Source organism: Phyllostomus discolor, chromosome 1, assembly GCF_004126475.2.
Source record: "Phyllostomus discolor isolate MPI-MPIP mPhyDis1 chromosome 1, mPhyDis1.pri.v3, whole genome shotgun sequence".
Lineage (NCBI taxonomy): Eukaryota > Metazoa > Chordata > Mammalia > Chiroptera > Phyllostomidae > Phyllostomus > Phyllostomus discolor.
Window position 1 is genome coordinate 28,927,469 of NC_040903.2, and position 21,609 is coordinate 28,949,077.

Consider the following 21,609-nt stretch of genomic DNA (forward strand, 5'->3'; position numbering starts at 1 on the left):
CTTTGTAAAACTACAATTCTTTAGGCACCTTCCAAAAGTCTGTAAGTCCTGAACTTTCCAATTATTTGATGCCTCCATATACCTTAGAACCTTGCGCTAGCCTACGACCTTCTCTCCATGTTATAGTTCCCTTTGCTTGGGGGTGTTATAATAACCCTCCTGTCTTCTTGTTTTCCCTATCTGGGCTGTATGTTTCAAAACATAGGGTAGTTAGGTCCATAGACTCTGGCTTGAAATTCTGATTCCCATTTATTAGCTGTTTGATGTTAAACTAGTTACATTACTCTAATTTTTCCTAGCATCGTTATGTATAAAACGAGAATAATATATATCACATTTGTATGGTATAAAGTTAAAAGCAAACAAATGTTAAGTGCTCTTATGATTATTCTACCAGAACATTATGTGTGAAACCTAAATCTGACCTTGACCATTCTTACTTAAAACCTTCAGTGATTTCCAGAGGCTCAAATCTGTATAGTGCAGTATGTAATTTTTACTTATCATCTGGCTTCAGCTTCCCTTTGCACCCCCTGTCACCCACCATCCCTCCCTCCCTCCGTTTACATTCAGCTCAGCTTTTCAGGGTTCAGCTATTCAAGCAGACCGCAGTCTTTTAAGTCTTTAGGATTTGGCACATGCTGTTTCTTTCTTTTGTCCTACCCCTCCCTCCCTGCTTTGGCAGAAACATTTCTCTTTCTCTGGAAACCATTTCCTACTTCTTGATAGAATTAACAGCCCTCTTGTCACCATAGCACTGTCTAGAGATAGATATTTCATTTACCTATATTTCTGCGTGTCTCTCTCTGATTTGTCTGTGAATTTCTCTAGGACAGGAGTCCTCTTTAAGTCATCTCTAAGTCCCAGAATGCCTGTAGCATAGTAAAGATGAAATATATACTGTTAAGTAAATGAATGAACACCTAGAGCAGAGCTTCCCGCCCAACATGTGCTCAATATCATTTATCGAATTGCATTGATTGAATTTAATTTAATTCAAACAACTGTTGCTCCCACAGAACCCTAATCTACTTGCAAATAGAGGGTAGACCCTTTGGGAGTTTCAGGGTCCTTCTGGGTTACTAAATACAATCTAACACACTGGCAATTTAAGAAAGAGGTTTTCCTCACTAGAACCTAGGGGAAAAGTGGGACTTGGGACTTGTAGCAGGAAGGGCATAGAAAAAGGATTGCCTGCCCAGAGTTGCTGTCTCATCGCTTGTGTCATCCCCCCGCCCCCACCATCAAGCCTGGAGAGACGTGAAAGAGGAAAGGAGGAGGAAAGAAAGGGGATGAAAAATTTGACCCGCTCCGGCTCCTCTCCCCCGCACAGAGAAGGGCTACACTAAGACAGACACCCTGAAGTGCCTCCCAGGGGGCCCAGATTCTTGGAGTCCTCAAATCATCTGCCCCGTCCTTTCTTCCCTTCTTTTCTGGCTTTCCCTCTACCTTCACTTTTTCCCTCCTTCGTTCTTCCCACCGCACGCGCGCGCGCGCACACACACACACACACACACACACACACACACACTGGGGACCAGAGAACCTCCCTGCTTCCAAATCCCCTGTTCCAGGAGCCCTGTGAGTGTCAACGAAAGGTGCCAATCACAGGCAGCCAGATGCCTGCGAGTTGAGTTAAATAAATAAACCCCACAGGTTGAGGGAGGAAAGGAAAAGAACACAGCAACCTCCAATCCGTATACACATGCATGTAGAATCCCCAACAGGCAAACAGCCGGATATCTCCTACTACTTTGAGGACGACGAGCACCACAAACAGGAACTTTAAAGGGTTTGAAATCTGTTGCCTGTTCCACTAGGAATATTGTTTGCAAGGCACAAGGTGTCTTTTGGTAGTGAGCACCCTCTGCGCATGCGCAGGTCCATTCGGGGGAATTACTGCCCTGCCGCCGACTAAGTTGCATTCCTTGAATCTTCGCCGAAAAGACCATTCTTCAATCAGAGTTAGTAATGTGGAGAGTACAAAATCGAGAGAGTTTGGGGCTTCTCTCTTTCCCTGTGATGATTGCCATGGTCTGTTGTGCACACAGGTGAGCTGTTGTTTTTTCTCAGTGTTTTTCTTGTTACATGCTTGCTGGATTATGTAGCTTCTTCTTGGGGGTAGGTGTGCCTGTCTATTTTTGCTGCTCGCAGTTTGTGTTCATTCTAAATACGGTCGCTACTTCTTCCCTTCAGCACCAACGAGCCCAGTAACATGTCATACGTGAAAGAGACAGTGGACAGATTGCTCAAAGGATATGACATTCGCTTGCGGCCGGACTTTGGAGGTAAAGCTTCATCTTTTTTCAACCTGTAACCCACACCTAATTCTCCTCTACTGTCAAAGATAAATGTCAAAAAAAAAGCATGTAATTTTCATAAGCGTACACTACGCCCTACGCCCTGAACACACACACACGCACGCACACACACACAGGATCCCCCAGTCGCAGGTGGATGAAACCCCGGGCAGAGCCGACCTTCCTCCGGCCCGACACACCCTCTGCATAGTCACTGCATTACGCGTGTGCCCACACCTGTTTTTCTAGGCTGTCCCCTGTAAGGAGGGGTGGGGGTAGCAGGAGCCCATTCAGAATGTTGTAAGCGCAGAGGAAGCCCCTCTCCACTCCCCAGCCAGTCGCCACTCTGAGAATCTGCGTCCCACCTCCCCGGCAGGGCCCCCCGTGGACGTCGGGATGAGGATCGATGTCGCCAGCATAGACATGGTCTCCGAAGTGAACATGGTGAGTGGCCTCAGGACGGGCTCTGTGGCCGGGCTTACGCAGATACGAAATGGACCGGTCTCCATGCCCTCTGCGTTTCATTGGCGGTCATCTCGCCCGGGCCCGGGGAGTCCCATTCCGCGTGCTCTCCCCACTCTGAGACACACACACACACACACTCTCTCTCTTGCCTCCGGTTTGTATTTTGAACACACACACACACACACACACACACACACGGGCTACTGCGGTGTTCCGAAGGAAACGTGCCCCGCACTATTTGGGGGAAGACGGGTGACTGGCAGCTGTGGATCCGGTGGGGCGGAGTCTGAGGGTTACTTTGGCAGGGTTTCCTCGGGTGTTCCGATGCGGAGGGCACCATCTGCCGGCGGTCCGGCGGCCTGCACGAGGGTCCTCGGACGGTGGTCCGCAGCCTCCTTCTTGCTGGCCCAGTCCCCCGGTCTCCGCAGGTCTGGAGCTGGGACAGACCCAGCCTCGCCACCAAGCACAAAAGCACACGGCGAGGTTTCAGAGTGTCCCATCCCTCTTTTCAGGCTCTAGCACACTGTGTGGCAGGAGCAACAGGCTGAGACAACAGTTCATGCTTGCTAACACGGCAGTGCTCAAACCCGCTTCTAGGGAGCCTTGTATTGTTCCCATGTGGGGGCTGATAAATTTGCCTTGCGGCATCTTGCACATTTAAGATGTTTTACTCTAGAAACTTAAGCATGCTGAAGATGCTTGATAATTAAAGGGAAGGTAGAAGGGAGGGGGCGAGAGTAACCGCGCAACTCTTTGATTTCAAAGGGTTAACATTCTATTGTTTCCTTTTTTTCCCCTCCTCCCTTTCTGAAGCTGTTGCAAAAATGGATTGAAATCGTAGTTGTCACTTTCTCTATTGGCTGCTTCCTACCACTGTGGGTAGCAGTTTTCTAGTTAGAGTTTCTAACTGTTGCTTCTGCTAAGGCAGAAGGGAAAGCCTGTTGCTTTTCTAGAAACAACCACCTAGGGAACAGCTAGATCTACGTGAGCAGCATGTCATCCCCTCCCCCCACCCCAGTCCCCACTTGCGAAAAAATATTGTGTCAGCAACAATTTAAACAGCCTGAGTAATCTAAAGGCTAAAACCTTTAAGGATTTTATCCATTTATAGCTGTAAAGGCTATTGAATTGTCTTTTTATTTCATTACTGGGGTCTCAATAGGTATTAACATGCTAAGGTTTAAGAATTTTCTGAAGATTAGGGAAGAAAAAATATGTTTATAATCTATTGAATATTGCTACAGTAAAAAAGTGTGACTATTAAATTTCTGTATTTTATAGTTGTAACTTGCACAGTTTGAATATTTTTATTTTTAAAACTGATTTTTCAATTACAGTTAACATACAATATTATGTTGGTAACATAGTGATTAGGTATTTATATACCTTAGGAAGTGTTCACCCAATACTAACTTACCTGGATTTAAATAGCTTATTTAAATACTATTTTAAAATAAGTTCTCTGATTGTTGTATGGAAAAAGGAAAACCAATTTTTAAACATTAATGCACAGCAAATATTTTCTAACTGGGCAAAGATTTTTAATAGGCTGACTTATTTATAATATTCAGTTCACATAGATGGCACTACAACTAAGCACCCCAAACACACGACTGTTACACATGTACAATATAATAATATGTACATATACAAATCATACCCAATCAATGTTGTTGCAGCTGAAAAATTTTAAAAAAGCAAGTTGTTTGGATCAGGCAGGTAAATAATAATACTTTTACTTTTTACCTTGAAAGTAGCCACATAGATAATTTATAAAATAGGGGAAAGAGTAGGAAAAGCTCAAAAGACAAACTGTGCCTTTGCCAGTGGTCAACCTTCTGCATAGCATATTATACTTTTCAGAATTTTTAAAAATATATAATTCTGTTGACTATACTACATACACCTTTCCGGGGGGGGGGGGGGGTTCTTTTAATTTTGAACTGAATCAGGAAGTTGTGATTAACCAAAACAAACCACCACCAAAATAACAACAAAAAGCTCTGTATAACCAGCTTTTCAACTGAATTCATACATAAGCTCAGAAAAAAAAATTGAGTTTAATTGCAGTGCCCCTGAAAATAGCTCCTAATGGTGGGATCCTAATATGCTCCTAATATGGTTTATTTACTCACTGCAGCATGTGATTATATACTTGATTTTTAAAAATATTCACCGAGCAGATAAAGCTATGGCAAATACATTCTACTAAAATACCCATTACTTTTCCACAATGGTATTAGAGATATATGGGAAAAGAGGAAGCACTGAATATTGAAAAATAATAAGACTTGGTTGACTTATTGTTTTCTTGTTTTTTTTATTTTATTGAGAGTTATCAATAAGACCTGAGATTTTTTTTATCTTCGTTCATCTATGGCAAAGCACTGAAATAAACAGATTGAAAATAACTACAAGAAAAATGGAAACAATGAGGAATTTTAGGATTGAGGGTTTTGTATAAACACAATCTGGATGGTTAGCCTTGGCTAAGAGAATGGTCTATAATCAGCTTTGGTTTTTAGATAATGTAAGTAGGGATAAAATGTCTATGGGAAATAAGACTAATTTTTTCTTATATTAATCATGTCGTAGTAGCCTGATAGGAAGTAACTTTCGAGGTTAAGGAAAAATAAGAATGAACAAAGAATATAAAAGTAGCTTTAACGAAATTCAGACTAAAATTCATTACTAAAGAATTGCTCATTTTTATATTCTTATTCATTACCATTATTATCCACCCATTCCACAGCTGGAAAAATGATATGACAATTTTACAATACATTAGTGGATTTGAAACTAGGTTATGTTAATTTTTGTTATTTTTATAATGAAATATGATTCCATATTAGGTTAATGACTTGTCTGTTTTAACAACTAACATAACATCAAAAGTATTTTCTGATTCATATACTTCAGGATGTAAAATATTTTTTCCCAAATAAGAAAATAAAATAGCTTTTATAGTCAAAGATCTCTACTATTGAGAATTGTAGTTACTGATCAGTGAATGCAAAACCTCTGCATAATAATATTTACACATAAAAAAACAAAACTTAAGAGCAAGGCTTTTGAGGAAATAACATTATTGATTGAATTAAGGATTTCTCTTCTGGCATCTTGTAATATATCGTGTATGTGGCCATGATTATATATTATTGTTTTTGAATAATCATCTTTAAATAACACTATGATTTCCATTTATTGTTATATTAAGCCCTGCTCTCTTAACAATTTCTGCCAAGCCATGTACTTGCACACACATGCACACACGTACACACACTCTACAGTGACTAAAGATGTACGGGAGGCTGTTGGGACAAAAAAGAGACAGTAGCCCCAGAAGCTGCCTTCAAGGACCCCAGTGAAGCACAGATAGTGATAAGCAAGTCTTCCCTTTGTAGAATTGAGTAGGTTGGGGAAACACGAGATTAACTCTATGCAAACGAGTGGTTGAACTCTTCTACTTCAGCTTCCAAGCTCTAGTCGTTCCTTCCTATTAAACAGGTGGCTTCCCACAATCCAGCAGGAGTTCCACCCACAGAGCTCCCTGTTGCTGAGAGAAAGACACAATGGTCCAAGTGACCACTCCCAGAAAACTTTACATCTGTTGAGTCCTACCTTAAAGTAGCCATCCCCAGTGATAGATAACTAACATGTACTTATTTTTTCTTTCCTTCCTTCATGCATGGACAGATGCAACAGTGAATGCTCCTAGAGGCATTGCGAATAACAACAAAACAGCCAAAAACCCCCAAAGCTCAACTAAAATGAGCCAATTGTTTAAACAGTGCCTAAAAGAAAATCAAGTATAATTTACCAAACACTCAGTGTTGTTCAAGTCCACTATTGTGGCTGTTGTTATTTTAATATGTGGTTCCAGGTTTCTGATACACACTTCAGTTATATCTAATTACCATCATCTTGGTAACACGAAACAGTAACCACCTGTCAGAATCCCTCCTCTCCCCACTCATTTCTTTAAGTCAGTGTTTCCCAGTCTTTCATGTGTGCCTGAATCACTCCGAGATATTAAAATGTTAAAATGCAAACTCTGAATCAGAGGTCTGGGATGGGGCTGGGCATTCTGAGTTTCTAATGATTCCCAGGTGATGCCGACTGCTGGCATGTGGACAGCACTATGAATAGCAAAGGCTGCAGTGGGTTATTCTAAGATTTAACATTATTAAGAAGTGAACATTTTTCTCTTAAATTTCTCTAGGAATGGTATTATTCCAAGGTTCCAAATTAAGTTTAAATCTAATTTCTAGGTAGTTAAACAGGTAGCTGTGTTCGAAAGGAAAATTTAGTTGAGTTATTGATGACAAGCACCAGGACGAAGGCAAGAGCCTGGATGACAGAGCTTGACTTAGACTAATAAGCAGTCCTCCTACTTGTGAGTCAGCCAGTCTTAAATGATGGCTATGAAAATACGGCCAAGCACTGTCACTTTGACAGTATTGTACTGTTCTGCTGCTTTACAGAGCACCAATGACTTCTCTGCAGAATAGAGAGCATTGCAGCCTGTTTTTGCCCCCACTGAGGAGCTAGCAATAGCTTTGTAAAATAGCCTAAACATGCACTTGCTGCTGTCAGTAAATTCTCTGGGGTTATAATAGAATTTCTTTTCAATAGAGCAAATAGGTCAGTACCATTTAAAGGTAGGAACAGATATCAGCAGTTAAATAAAGACATAAATTCATTTTTCTCTTATATGAGTAATCAACTAGGTCTCACTTTTAGGTGCTAGGTTACAATATTATATCTGGAGAAGGTGAAGGAGGGAAAACTTACTTTTACCTTTGTGTTTGTGTTTGGAGATGACAGAAAGATTGTTTTATACATTAAGCCACATGCAATCCTATGCAGATTTTTACATTTTGAGTTCACATTTGAAAGCCTATGCTCTTAGGACTAGGTATTAAAATGTGTAACACAATGAAAATAAATAGTAACATTTGTTGAACACATCCTATGTATCAGGTATGCTTACCAAGTAGCTTTTATTTTTTACATTAGTAGCTCATTTAATCCTTAAGTCTATGCAATTATTATTCACCCATTAAGATGAAGAAATTGAGGTTGAGAGAGGGAAACTTGGGTTGGGAGAGGTTAAATAACTTGTTCAGAAGTTATAGAGCTGATAAATGGCAGAGCCCAAATTTGAAACCTAGCAGCCTGGCTCTGGAGACTGGTTCCTATCAGCTAGGCAATATATATATATAAACATATATATTTCTAGAGTTTAGCTTTGGGACCGTGAGTGAGTCATTTGACTTCTCTGGGCTTCGGGTGTCTCCTCTGTAAGATTAAGGTAAATAACATGATTGTTAAGCCTATTTCTAATTCAAATATTGTATGATATAAATTTAGGTATTTAAAGAGTTTAGGCTGTCAAATCAAGATTCTTCCTCTCCATCTTATTCTCCAGTTAGAGTTCATCTTATTTCCCTTTATTTCCCCATTAGATGTGTCAACTAACAAGCATTTATTGAATTCCCACTGAGTACGAATGATGGTAGTCTCCTGGGAATATGACAGTAATATTGTAAGCAATCTGGGCTTCCTGAATCATCCTTGTACTTGGTCATGACATTATCTTCCATTTTTTCCCTCGTTAAACACATTCCCAAAGACAGCAATGAGAAATGTTGGCTCAATTGTCTTCAAAATGAGAATTAACTCATGGCTAGTTTATGTTATATTGAATATTGAAGCCAAGACCAAGTTAGAACTATTTGTGTCCAATGCTGTCTATTGTATTCAAACTGGAATCATTGCTACACTACTGACAAACTAACACTTTGTTCAACACTTAATGTTAAACAGAAGGAAATTATTATTTTCTAGGATCTGAGTATCCTAAAAAAGTTACCCATCCCACCTAAAATCTTTCCATCAGGGGGTCTGGTATCGAGGTGTTTATCTCACCTGAACATCACTTAGTATCAATTCTGTGTTTGATGCTTTTTGTCTTGGCATGCCCCCAAAATCTTGATAGTACCCTCAAAACACACGTGAATGAAAACTTGCCTTATCAAGATAGGTAAAACATTACAAAAAAAATGGTACTTCATTTTTCCAAATGACTCAAGTTTTAATAACTCAAATGGCATTACTATTCTCGAGGATAATTGGAAGATGGATGACTATATGCTTATACTTGATTATATGTTAATACAGAGTTTCTCCGTGAACATTTTTGAGCACTGAATCTTATTTTTTCATACCATGATCAAGTTTCTGCATTTTAGAATAGTCCTGTTTTTAGCAGATTGTGCATTTCATGAAATCTGACTACTATCTATTGAAGGAAGTTAATTGTTAACAGCAAATAATCTATTACTTGGCACTTGACAGAAATGTTCCAGAAAGGGTTTTATAATTAATTTCTATCAGAGGTGATAACTTAGGAAAATAAAAAGGCTGGCCACAAAAAAAGTGTAAGATACATGGGTTTTCTTTCATGAACCCAATAACCCCATTTTAGAATTTTCAGTCTGTTTTTCTGCCAGTAATTTTTTCTGCTGCCCTTTTATTAAGTGCCTAAGGTATTCCCACCCTTGCAACTCCAATAAAACCCATCATCATATTGCATATTTAAGATCAAAGGCCATTTTTCCTAGAGCCTTCATTCAACTACATTTTTTAATAAAACAGATGTAATCTCTGTGGGATACAATCTTTTAAAAAAATAGTTAAAGTTTCTATGTCAGAGTGTGAAGAGTTTCCCCCTTTGAAAGATTTTGAAACATCCATAGTTACTTGGGTCTTGGAGTATTTCAGTTCAATACATACTCACCAATGATTCATCTTTTTTATGGCCTAAACTAGGCTCTAGGGGTGGAAATATGACTAAGACATGCCCAATACCTTCAAATATTGCACAGTGTACAAAACAATGCATGTACAAAATTATTTTAAGACAATGTGTTAGATGCTATCATAGAGCCATACAAGTCTAGGATCCTGTGGGTGCACAGAGGGGTGGTTTCTAAGGCATGGTGAAGGGCTAATGCTTGACATGACCCTTAAAGAGGTAGAGTAGAGAGCACCACGTACTGGCTGCAAATGAAGAAAATCTTCCAAAAAAAAGGAAGGGCATAGCCATTGGCAGGTGTGCCTGAAAACAAGCATGGGGTGTTCTGGGAACTACAGGTAGCTTGCTATTGCAAGAATTTAAAGGACACAAGGAGGATTGTCAAGAGATAAGACAGAATTATAAAAGCAAAGAGTAAAACAATGTTATTGAGTGTTCTCACTTGTGTAAAAAGAAGCTTCTCTATAAGCATATATTTTTGTATATGCAGTGACAATTTATGGATGAATATACAAGAAATGAGTAATAATGTTTTTTTTGGAAGTGAACCCAATACTAGAAGTATGAGTTGGAGGGATACTTACAGTTCTCTAGATGTTCTTTTGAATTGTTTGCTTTAAAAAATCTTATACATATTTTACACTTTCACTTTCAAAAAGCACGTGAATGAATTCAAGTTTGCGCACAGGTACACCCAGAAAGAGAGGGTGAGGAAGATAGAACAATGGTGTTGGAATCAGTATGCTGAGGAAATGAGTCCTAATGCTGAAATACAAAAAAGCTGCTAAAGATTTTAGCAGGTGCTGTGTTTTGCATTTCAGGTAGATCATTCTGGTAGCTATGTGGGAGATGAATTATAGCAGGCTATGACTGGGGATGGTGTTCCTAGTTAAGAAGCCAAGAGAGTGTCTCAGAGTCCAGATGAGAAATGAGAAATGCTGAAAGCAGAACAGTCTGCTATGCAGCCTTAGCAGTAGAAAGGGGGAAAGATAATTCAGAGGCAAATCAGGGCGATTTCGTGACTGGTTAGGTAATGGAGGTTAAAGAGAAAATGAACCTAGGATACTCTATGGACTCCCATGTTGCATGAAGAGCACATGTGGCACCATCCGCCTAGGAAGGAAACAACAGGTAAAGCAGCACCAACCACCTGGTTCACCACTGAAGTGGAGGAACATGTTTTCAGCACTATAAAAAGAATCAGAGCATGTTGTATAGGTACTTTTGGGAACACTGAAGTAGAATATCACATGTTAGAATTATCCTGAAAAAGACTAGTTCCTTGGTGACTTTTAGAGTTCTGTTCACAAATAAGGGAAACTCTATAAGGAGAAATCCTTGGGTCCAAAAATGGGGTGGCTGAAGGGGCTTGGTTAGAGATATGGAGAAAGGGTGCTGGCCAAAGAGAGAATAGGGTGCAATCTTAATCTCTAGCAATATTGTTCTTTGTCTAGGAAGACCTAGACCCTGTCAGGATTTGGACCATACTTTTCAAATTCCCCCAGAGAAGTGAGCTTTATACCCTGTTTTAGTTGCCTTTATAAAAACATATATTATAGATGGGGAAAGTAGATACGGGGGGAACCCACTTACACAGCACCTGCTCTGTTCTCCACCATGTCTCTAAAATGATTCAGAGTCCTTCTGGAACATTGTGTTTCCATGCCAAATGGTGTGAAAGCAGTGTGATTTCTTGTAGAAATCATATTTGGGGATGAAGTGAAACTGGGTATGACAGACAGCGCACGTGAGGCCAACAGCATGCCCAGAGAAATGAAGCTTAGCTGCCAGGAAATTAAAAAGTGACTCCCATGAGCTTTGCAAGAGAACTGAAACATTTGAATGGCCTGGGGGGGGGGGATGATTTTAAACAAAAATTCAACAGAGGCCTGTCCCCCACAAATAGTCTTCTGGATAGAGGATACCTATTTAAACCACAGCATGTTCAGCAATGTTATTATTTTGTTTTGAGAAAGAAGGCAGAGAAACAGGTGGAGAAACAGATTTAAGTAGAAGAGACTTCTTAGGTAGCTGTTAGAAACAGGCTAGTCCATCCTTTCCTAAACTGAAAAGCAGTAGAGGTTTAAGGCCCTTCCTGATACAACAGAAAAGTTAGAGGACAGATGTCTTGCTCCTGCTGCTGTGAGGATTAATCAGGCAAGTTGCTAGGAGTGAATCCTGCTTGAATGAGTGGGTTTATTTGGGATCCTTCCTGAAAGAGGGGGAATAGTTTTGATGAAAGCTAGGGTCCCTGCCTACTCTAACCCTCTGTGACTCATGAGGAGGTTTATCTTCTTCTGATCTATTATTTTCGAGGCAATGATATACAATCCCACAGTCAACAGAAACAGTTTTGTGGTTTTCAAAGAGACAGTTCAATGACATTTATTTGAAATCCTACCTGTGCCTGGAACATTTTCTCATGTCAGAGGCCATCATTTCTCCCTCGTACCCCCTGCGATCCTCTCCCACCCAAATGCATCTAGAGCTACTTCAGAACTCGTAGGAAGTCATCTTTCTTCTCTGGAGCAGTTTTTGCAGCCACAGTAGAGAGAATTCTGCTGGAGAACATGTGTAGTGGGCATATAAAAAATCAAGACTCAGAAAAGACAAAAGTCCCAATATAAGCAATGATCATTGTTTGGCATGTATAAGGTTTTTATTTATTAACCTTGTCTCTCCCCACCTCCCAACTATATAAGCTCCAGGAAGTTTAGTATTGTATTTTTATGCTCTGTATGTAACTCCTTGCATATTGCAGGGACTTAATAACAATAACATTTATTAAGATTATAAAGGAATTTCCTAGTCATAAAAAAGAGTAATAATGACAGTTTAACTATTAATTCAGGAATTAATAGTTTCTCTGTCAGATTACCTTATACCTTCATCTGTAATTTTTTTATGTTGATCATGAATCATGACCTGTTTCCATAGAAACAACTTTATCACATGACATAGCTAATTTCACTTTGTGACGAATATCAATGCATATATATAAGTATATATATGCTTCTTGACATACGATGGGAGGTATGTTCTGACAAACCCATCCTCAACTGAAAATATCGTAAGTCAAAAATGACTTAATCCACCTAACCTACCGAACATCATAGCTCAGCCTAGCCTACCTGACACATGTTCAGAACACTTACATTAGCTTGCAGGTGGGCAATTATGTTAAGTTTTATCTCTAGAGTAATTGCCTTCCTCTTCTCACCAGAAACAGAAGACACGGATGGGCATTTTGTGAACATTATGGGATGCAAACACCACAACACACAATATCTAAAAAATGGTGGCAACACAGTACATGGTAGAGTAGGGGCTGTTGACTCTGGGGTCGCACGGCCGGCTGCAGCTGTGGCTTCCTGCCACTGCCCAACATCGTGACAGAGTATCACCCTGCATATCCGTAGCCTGGGAAAGATCAAAATTCAAAATCTGAAGTACTGACTGAGTATTTCTACTCACTGCATACCACTTTTGCACTATTATAAAGTAGGAAAATTGTACGTTGAACCACGGTAGGTTGAAGACCTCTGCACATAAACATGCATACACACATAAAGCAAACCTTTATCAGCCTTAGATAATAATGACTGCCTTTCATTTCCAAAATGTCATCTCCATACTGGTGCCTGGACTATCACTGTTCCTGGAAACACTTAAGAAATTATTCAAGAATAAATTGATTGATGACTAGAAACTGAATGGCATTTAAAAAGAAGGAAATCAAATATAAGAAGTAGTGTGTGACAAGGGGTTCTTCAGCCAATCTGGAGAAGTTTTGAATGAGATAAGTTAGATTTTAAAAGATGACCAAGGAACTTAATCAAATTTGAAAATATAGTCAAAAATACATCTAATCCAGAAATATATACATTTAACATATATATACATAATACATATTTTTCTATATCTATCTATTTATTCATATATCTAGTCATTTTTGCTTCTAATTGTGTCCTTGCAATTACATGGTATGTTTGCTTTCAAATGTCGACTTTTGTCTGAAACTCTTACATCCACACAATAACTTGTCATAATTAATAACTGTGTTAAACCAACTATCACATTACATTGTGATAAAAGATTCTTTCCACTGACATCACAGCTCCTCTGCCCAGTTCCCCAGTCTATTGCCAACACACACAAGTCAACACACACCAAAGGAACAACTGAGAAAATACAACAACTGAGTGGAGGCTGATGAAAAAAGAGAAAGAAGATTCACTATAAAGGTTAATAATGTTGGTCAATGAATACTTTGACTTAGTGTGGTAAGAACTGATTTTTAGAAGTTTTGAAGTTGGGAATGAGAGGAGAACAGGATGAAAAACTTGGAGATTAGAACATATTCACAAAACTGGAAAACCATGCAGCAATCCCTCACCTATCACGGGAGTCACGTTCCAGAGACCCCCCCCGAGATAGGTGAAAATCCATTAAGTAGTGGCGTTATATTTATTTTATTATTTATATATTTTTAAGGCTTTATAAACCCTTCCCAAATTCCTATAAACTTTTCTTACACTCTTATAAACTTTTCATATGCTCTTAAACACTTTCTACACTCTTAAACTTACATAATTTTAACAACACATAAAATTCTATATGGGCACTCACCAGTGAAATATACAGCCGTCCCTCGCTATATCTTGGTTCACTTATTGTGGCTTCACTGTATTGAAGATTTTTTTGAGGGAGATTGTATTCAGTCCTTGGCGAGTTATTGGTATATATCGCCTACGCCTATGCGAACACCGCTTTGGGGGGCACCCCACAAGCCCTGTTGTCATGCAGTTTGAAAGGGATTTCATAATTTGGTTCTCTGAATTTGTGGAAGGGAATGACTTCCAGGATACACAGCTGGCATCTGCCCTAATGTGTTCAAAATCGCTGTTTTAGAACATAAGCATATATTGATGAATTAAGTTTTTGCATAGTCACCATGCAGCTGCTTCACATTTCAAACGATTTTCACCTCTGGTTCTGCAAAACGGACAGAGATATGTGAACCCAAACTCAGAGCAAATGCTATTGTTTTTCTGTCAATACTATTCAGTCTCACTGAGAGATTTGTTCTTGCATCAAAATATGGAGGTATTTTGGTAGTGTATATAGGGACCATCTGCATAAGTTGATTTCAGACTAAATGGGAAGCCACCAGCTTGGAATGCCATCATCAGATCTCAGTAACTTCAGCTTTGATTCTGCTAAAAGGCAAATAACCCTGAGAGAGGCGACAATAATGCTAGTTTTCAATTACTGTATTTAAACCGGAGCGTGAATGAATGGTTGAATGAGAAAACAGGTTTGTTTAAGGGTCAGAGATGAGAAAAGGACATGAGGAGAAAGGGGAAACCAGAGTTATTTTATACTTTTGCCAGGAATCAGCAGTTTTCTGACTTCAGGACCTGATATGACACAGCTAGAAAAAAATGGCTAAGGTGTGCTGAGACAGCACTGTTCACAGTGATCCTCTCTACACGAAAGATGTTTGGCTTGCTTTGACGGTAATGCCCAATATTTTGCAGCTCGAGATGTGAAATCAACAAATTCACCTCTGTTCTCTAGATGTAGCATCCATGCTGACTGGGCAAGGCGACAATAAGGACTTGTAGTTTTAAAAACCTAATGAATCTCATAGTTAAATTCAGTGTCCAGTGGGTAGCACATGGGCAATTTTTTAAGTCCAGATGCTCCTTATCTGGCAAATTTAATTTTGTTTTTTTTTCCTATTAAGTACATTCCCCTTGAATGTGCTTCTGGCCAGTTATATTTGAATTATTTCAAATCACTTTGAAATATCAAAATGTTGTTGTATCCTAATTTATACTCTGAGGTATAAATCTTATGACTTAAGCCCTCTAATTCTCAGTTCCATGTAGAATAGAAATAATTTCTGTTCTCCCTATTTCAGGGAGCTGTGAGAATCAAAAGAGATAAATCATACACAAATATGTTCTGTATATGTGATGTATAATCTTTACCATATACATTTTAAGTGCTGGTATTTTTATTATTTGTCTATTATCTTCCATGTTTTTAATTAATCTCTTCCTTTTTCATGCCAAAACATCAGGAGTAACATTCATATCATTCATAATCAAATGTAGTAATATTTTTTGTATGGTATTTTCATTGTGCAATTGAAATTCACATTACTTCTAATTGTGAAGTTATCCTGTGAGATGACAAAAAAATGAAAAGAATTTCCCCCACCTTGTCTCCTGATCATGTTCTGTTGGTTCTCTGAGACCTCACAAACATAACATTTTGATCCATTGTGGTCCTCCCAAAGCTCTCTAAATTTCATATTTTGCATTACTCCCTGGTATGTGGAAAAAAATGGGGTATGTGGTTTTCCATGAGGTTAGCCTAGGGATTGGAGCCCTGGAGTTGACTTAGTTATATAGTTTCAGTTAGAACCTTCCACTTACAGGATATGTTACCTTGGCATTAGTTAAGTCTAATCAAATCATCTATTGTCCAAATATGCACTTTTGATAGTAAATGGGAACACTATTAATATTACCTGCTACAGGAAGTGTAAACCAGTACAGTCTTGGGAAAGCCAAGGATTTAGGATATTGGGAAAGCAAAGGATTTAGGATCATCCTTTGCCACTCAAAGCTCGAATTTTTTCCTCTTTAAAATGGGAATAAATGATGCTTTCTTCTCAGGTCATTGAGACAATGTGTTGCCTGACTTGAGGAAAATATTTCTCCTCCTCCTTCTTCACCTTTTCTCTCCTTCATTATCTTCTTATCCTTCTTCATTATCATCTTTTTTATTGAGTACTTACTGTGTACCAAGAACTGTTATTAGTGCTTTATATGTAAATCTTAACAATAGAATTAGGTGGAGTAGATGAGGTAACCTAAAAGAATTTTTACGGTAAAGTTTGGATAATCAAACAAATAAAAACATCATCTTTTAGCTCACCTTTGCTCACCAATTGCTTTATAAGAACAAAGAAACTTGCTAGGAATTATGAGGGTTATTAAAAATTGTAGGATTTACTTTATTTGTTCAAGGAACAGGCAAGAATCTTACTGAGAAGGTAAGTTATGAAAAGATAACTGTCTACATGAGATCATACCTGATAAAAAACCATACTCACTACATGGTGTTATAGATAAGAGAATGCAACCAAGCTAAGATGTGTAAGAGGAGAATAATGTCAGTAGGAAGATGACGGATATTCCTGGCAGAGAAAATAGTACTAAGAGGTTTGTTGAGGTAAGATTACCAAGCATATTCAGAAACAGAGAGATTAATTAATAGCATATGAATCTCAAGGTCTGGGAAGTCCACTTAATCCATAATGACACATAATGAAGTATGTAGAAAAGTTAAATAACTTCCCCAAAGTTACATAACTATGAAGTGATAGAGCTGTGACTTGCAGCAAGGTAAATTGGCTTCAGAATGTTATGTGTAGGAGTTAGGTCACTGAATCAGTTAGATCAAAAAATGTCATTATCTCCAATAACATTTAAAGAAAAAGAGGTTTCAAAGATTAGGAAATGTGGTTACTGCTTAGCAAAATGGGTCCTAAGATGAAATGCATTGATATTGTTTACCCCAGAGTTAAACTTTGTAAAGATTAAGCTATGGCTTGATTACTGTTTTCAAGTTTATGAAAATGTTTCATCCATTCACCGACTGAAATCACATTGGAACGATTGTATGCAAGGTGTTATTTAAAGTGCTGTATTAGATACTTATTGGAAATAGGAAGAAAGAACAGATTTGATGCTCCTCCTGAGAAAACTCTTGAATAAAGAAACAAAGTTTAGATTAGACTGAAGGAAGAACATCTTGACTGTGATGACTGAGATGATACTGGAAGGAGCTACAAAGAAAACCTGGGAAGTGTCCATCCTTAGAACACTTTAGAACAAGAAAAGACAACTATATCTGTCCTAGTTGGCTTACACAGCTCTTCTGTGCAAAGGCAAAAGGGCATGACAAGAAAGAACATTTCTCTTAGTCCCTTCCTGATTAAGGAATTTCACATTCTAAAAGTTTTACTTGATATTTACAAACAATCCATTGTACGACCCCCAAATACCCACATTTCAATCGCCTTTACAGTCTATACTATTCAAGATTACAACCAGGCCCTCGGAAGCTGTGGCAGCGCACTTGGCTAGGCTGCCATTAATTCAGTTGCTCTTTACTAGAAAAACTAATTTATTGACCTTACAGTGCACAGGACTCACACTTATATTTTAGAAAAAGTTGCATGTCACTCACTTCACAGAAGTTAAAAAAGAAGCGATGCAGGAGACATTAAATTCTCAAAAGCCAAGGGTCTCCTGTAATGAGATCTTCTCGAAGACTATGTCTGGCAAGTGTCTTCCACAAAGGGTAGGCTAAGTTAAACATGTTGAGTTAAATTTATAATATAATGCATTCAGTTCAAGTCTGTGTATACTTCTGTATATAGTCCAGGAAAAAAAAAAGACAACCCTTAACATAAAGAACAAAAATAGTTATTACAATATAATGAATATATACCATATACTGGGTACCAGAATAAGTACTTGACATCAGTTTTTACATGAGCCATAGAGATACAGGAATATTTAATCATGAAATATTTGTGAAAATCCCAATTTCACAAATAAAGAACTGAGTCCAAGAAGGTCGATTTGTGTTGGAATTGTGTTGAAAGCTTAAGCCTGTTTGACTTCACAGCCAGATATGTAACCCTCTTTTAGGCTCCGAGACCCAATTGCAATGTGCATGTGTGTGTGGGAGGGTGTTTCTCACACATACAAGCAGTTATCTGGACACCAGCTGGGTGCCCTACCCTTCAACTCAATTCTGACACCACCCAGAGACAGTATCAGGTCCCACAGCTTAGGGGTTCCGTTCTACAAGACTGCCCCTCCACTTCAGATTCCAGTTGCAAGCCCAGGTTGCCAATATTTATTATCAAAATGACTATAAATCAGAGGTGTCCACAGTGTCCTTTTAGGTTTCAATTCTTTTTTGCTACAGCAGTTCTCAGAACTCAGGGAAACATTTTACTAACTAGATCGTTGGTTTATTGTAAAAGGAAATAACTCAGGAGCAGCCACAGGGAAGAGATACACAAGATACGGCGTGGGGAAGGGGAGCAGAGCTTCCAGGCCCCTCCAGAAGCTTCCCTCCCCCAGCATCTCCATGTGTTCAACAATCCATAATCGCCCCAAACCCCACCTCTTTGGGTTTTTAAGAGACTTCATTACATAGGCATGATTGATTATATCATTGGCCATTGGTGATTGAACTTCATGTTCATCTTCAGCCCTTCTTTCTTCCCTGGAGGTCAGAGAATGGGACTGGAAGTCCTAATCCTCTAAACCTGTGGTTGGCTACCTTGGCAACCAACCCCTATCTTTAGGTGCTTCCCAAACGTCACCTTATTAACATAACAAAAGACAGCTTTACCACTCACTTCCTTTAAGAAATTCCAAGGGTGTTCAGATCTCTGTACCAGAGAAAGGGAGGGATGGAGGGGAAGAGGGCTAAATATATATTTCTTATTATAAATCACAATATCATGCCCACTTTCTCATTTTATCCAACAGGTTTTTTTTCCCATTTTAGAGTTAACTCTGAATTCTGTTATTAAGAACAACAGATCTTTTATTTCTCAGTGAAGGGTAGGCAGAATCCCTTTCTCCCAGTTGACTGAGTTTTGTATTTCAGGCCTCAAACAAGCATTAGCATGGGGAATAGGTGGTGTTCTCCCTCTGGTTCAGTGGGATTACTTTCCTGAACAGAGCCCTGCCATCTTCATAATCAGAGAAATGAGAGAGAGAGAAAGGGAGAGAGAGGCAGAGAGAGAGAGAGAGAGAGAGAGAGAGAATGACTTTCACCAGAGGAGAGGGTTCCTTGGAGGCAGTCCAAGTTCTTGGTTCTCCCTCCATAAAACAGGAAACATAACATTTTCCCTGTCGGTTTCATTTGCAGGGGTGATTTGTTTGTTTAAGTCCAAGATGAACTCAAAAAACCTAAAATCTGTTATTTTTCAATCCACAAGAGTTCCTGCTGGTGGGAAGAAAGAACTGTGCCCCAGTCTAAGATCCTCTGGTGGGGGGCACCGCAGGTTCCAGCAACGGGAGGGGAAGAGCGTGAGGACACTTTCTTGGTGGGGAGAGAGGAAGCCAATTAGACAACCCGTTTCAGGGTAGAGAAGATAGAAAGGACTCAGGTATATTTAGTTCTTTTTATTTTTCCCACTGAACACTGAGAGAGAAATCAAACAGGAATATGTAAAGATCAGATCATTTCATCACTGTCCTTTCAGAACTGAGAAATTACATTATGAAATGCAGATGGCATCTCAAGGTTAAAATAGCAAGTTATTATTACCACATAGCTTACAGGAGGTATTTTTCAAATCCCTGCCACACAGAAGGATATGTATTAAAAAATTTAAAAACCTCTGTTTCTTTTGGCTTGATTCAAATGATGACAGTAGAAATATGGCAATCACTTAGCTTGCTTCTACAGAAATAAAAACCAGAAGGATTTAATGCAGAGCAACAGTATGCTTATAAAGAAGAAGACATTCATGGAGCATAGTTTAGGAAAAAACAACTTGCTTGAAATAAACTGTTGTCTCTCTATTTCAGAAATGCAGAGTTAGGCTATTCAAGAGACCTCTAAATTGTGCTAATGCCATTACAGACTTTCACCTTTACTTTTTTGTTTTTGTTTTTTGGTCCTAAATAAAGCATAGTATTGCTACTCACCAATACAGATTTTGCTGTACTTGTTCATCCCTCAGTGGGAGATTGGCAAGGACAGGCTTAACTATACATGCACATTCACTGCAAGCTGCTGTCCCACACAGGTTCAGGCACACACAGGTCAGGTCAAGTCAGAATTTTACTGTCCATGGTTCCAGGATATTGCTAACTTCCTGGGGGTGGGTTGGGTTGGGTGCAGCACAAAGTGGAATTCAGGTAAAGTTATAATTTTAGGCATAATGCCTTGTGGGTTTTACTGAGGTGTGAAAATGTCATTTCAGAAGGACTTTCATAACTACAATCATCAGGCTAGGATATTATTCTGTAAGTTCTAAACCCTTTTACCTTCTGATTTTTTGGAGAGCTACTAGAAAAGAAAAACCCATGTCAGCCAGCATATATACATGTGATATATATATATATAATTATATATATGTTGTTATAGAGTTACATAGTTACATATATATCACTAGATATAACTATACATATAACTCTATATATACACATATATGTATACACACACACACACAGTTAGTTAGAAGATCCCAAGAAGATTTTTTTCCATGTGTGGAATTTCCAGATACAAAGGGGAAAATAAAGGTCCATTGGAAACAGTTCAGGGATGCAAAGAATAATTTTGATGAATAAGAGTTTATAGATACCTGCTTATTATCTTTGTTGGACAGCTGCTTTGCAGATGGCTTTCTATAAGTAGACATTCAGTACCGAAAGAAAGACTATTTTCCCCCAAATTGTCTCCTCTGCATTCAGAGGCAAATTAACAACCAATGTTCAACACCATCTCCTGACTCCTCACATTCTCTTCACCTCGCTGTAGATAAATGAAAGAAAAACAATCACAAACTCCATTTCAATATCACTGAGAAGTCTTCTTTCTTCTGTCTCTCCATCCCTTACATCCTCTTTCTCCCTATGTTTCCTTATTTGATAGTTAATGGAGACTCACTGGCTACCATCTGTTCAGGAAAAGCAGCTCGGTGGTAAACAAATAGGTTGGTGCTTGGCCCACCCTGGGTTTTGGCTCTTTGTGAGTACTCTCTGTTCATTTCCTTGTCTCTGAGTGTTGGGGCAAAAGAAATGCCAGTAGAAAAATAAATCTTTGGGCTGGCCCTTCCACTTGCTGAGAATAGCAGGGAGGAAGAAAGAGATAATGTTGAAGCCTCTACCAGTCATTCTGTGGTGCTGAAAGCAAGACCCGGGAAAAGTGAAGTGGCCCTTTGTTTAAGGGACAAGTTAATGAGCTTTC

The 21,609-nt window shown here is 38.9% G+C and overlaps 1 protein-coding gene across 1 annotated transcript in view; it reads left to right on the forward strand.

The window, feature by feature from the left end:
- Positions 1-1,818: 1,818 nt before the first annotated feature.
- Positions 1,819-21,609, forward strand: part of GABRB1 (gamma-aminobutyric acid type A receptor subunit beta1) — a 326,469-nt gene continuing 306,678 nt past the window's right edge. Inside the window, exons 1-3 of the mRNA XM_028507078.2 lie at positions 1,819-2,051; positions 2,197-2,288; positions 2,677-2,744. Of these exons, the coding sequence (XP_028362879.1) occupies positions 1,972-2,051; positions 2,197-2,288; positions 2,677-2,744 (240 nt within the window). The 5' untranslated portion in view covers positions 1,819-1,971. The remainder of the gene's footprint in view (positions 2,052-2,196; positions 2,289-2,676; positions 2,745-21,609) is intronic.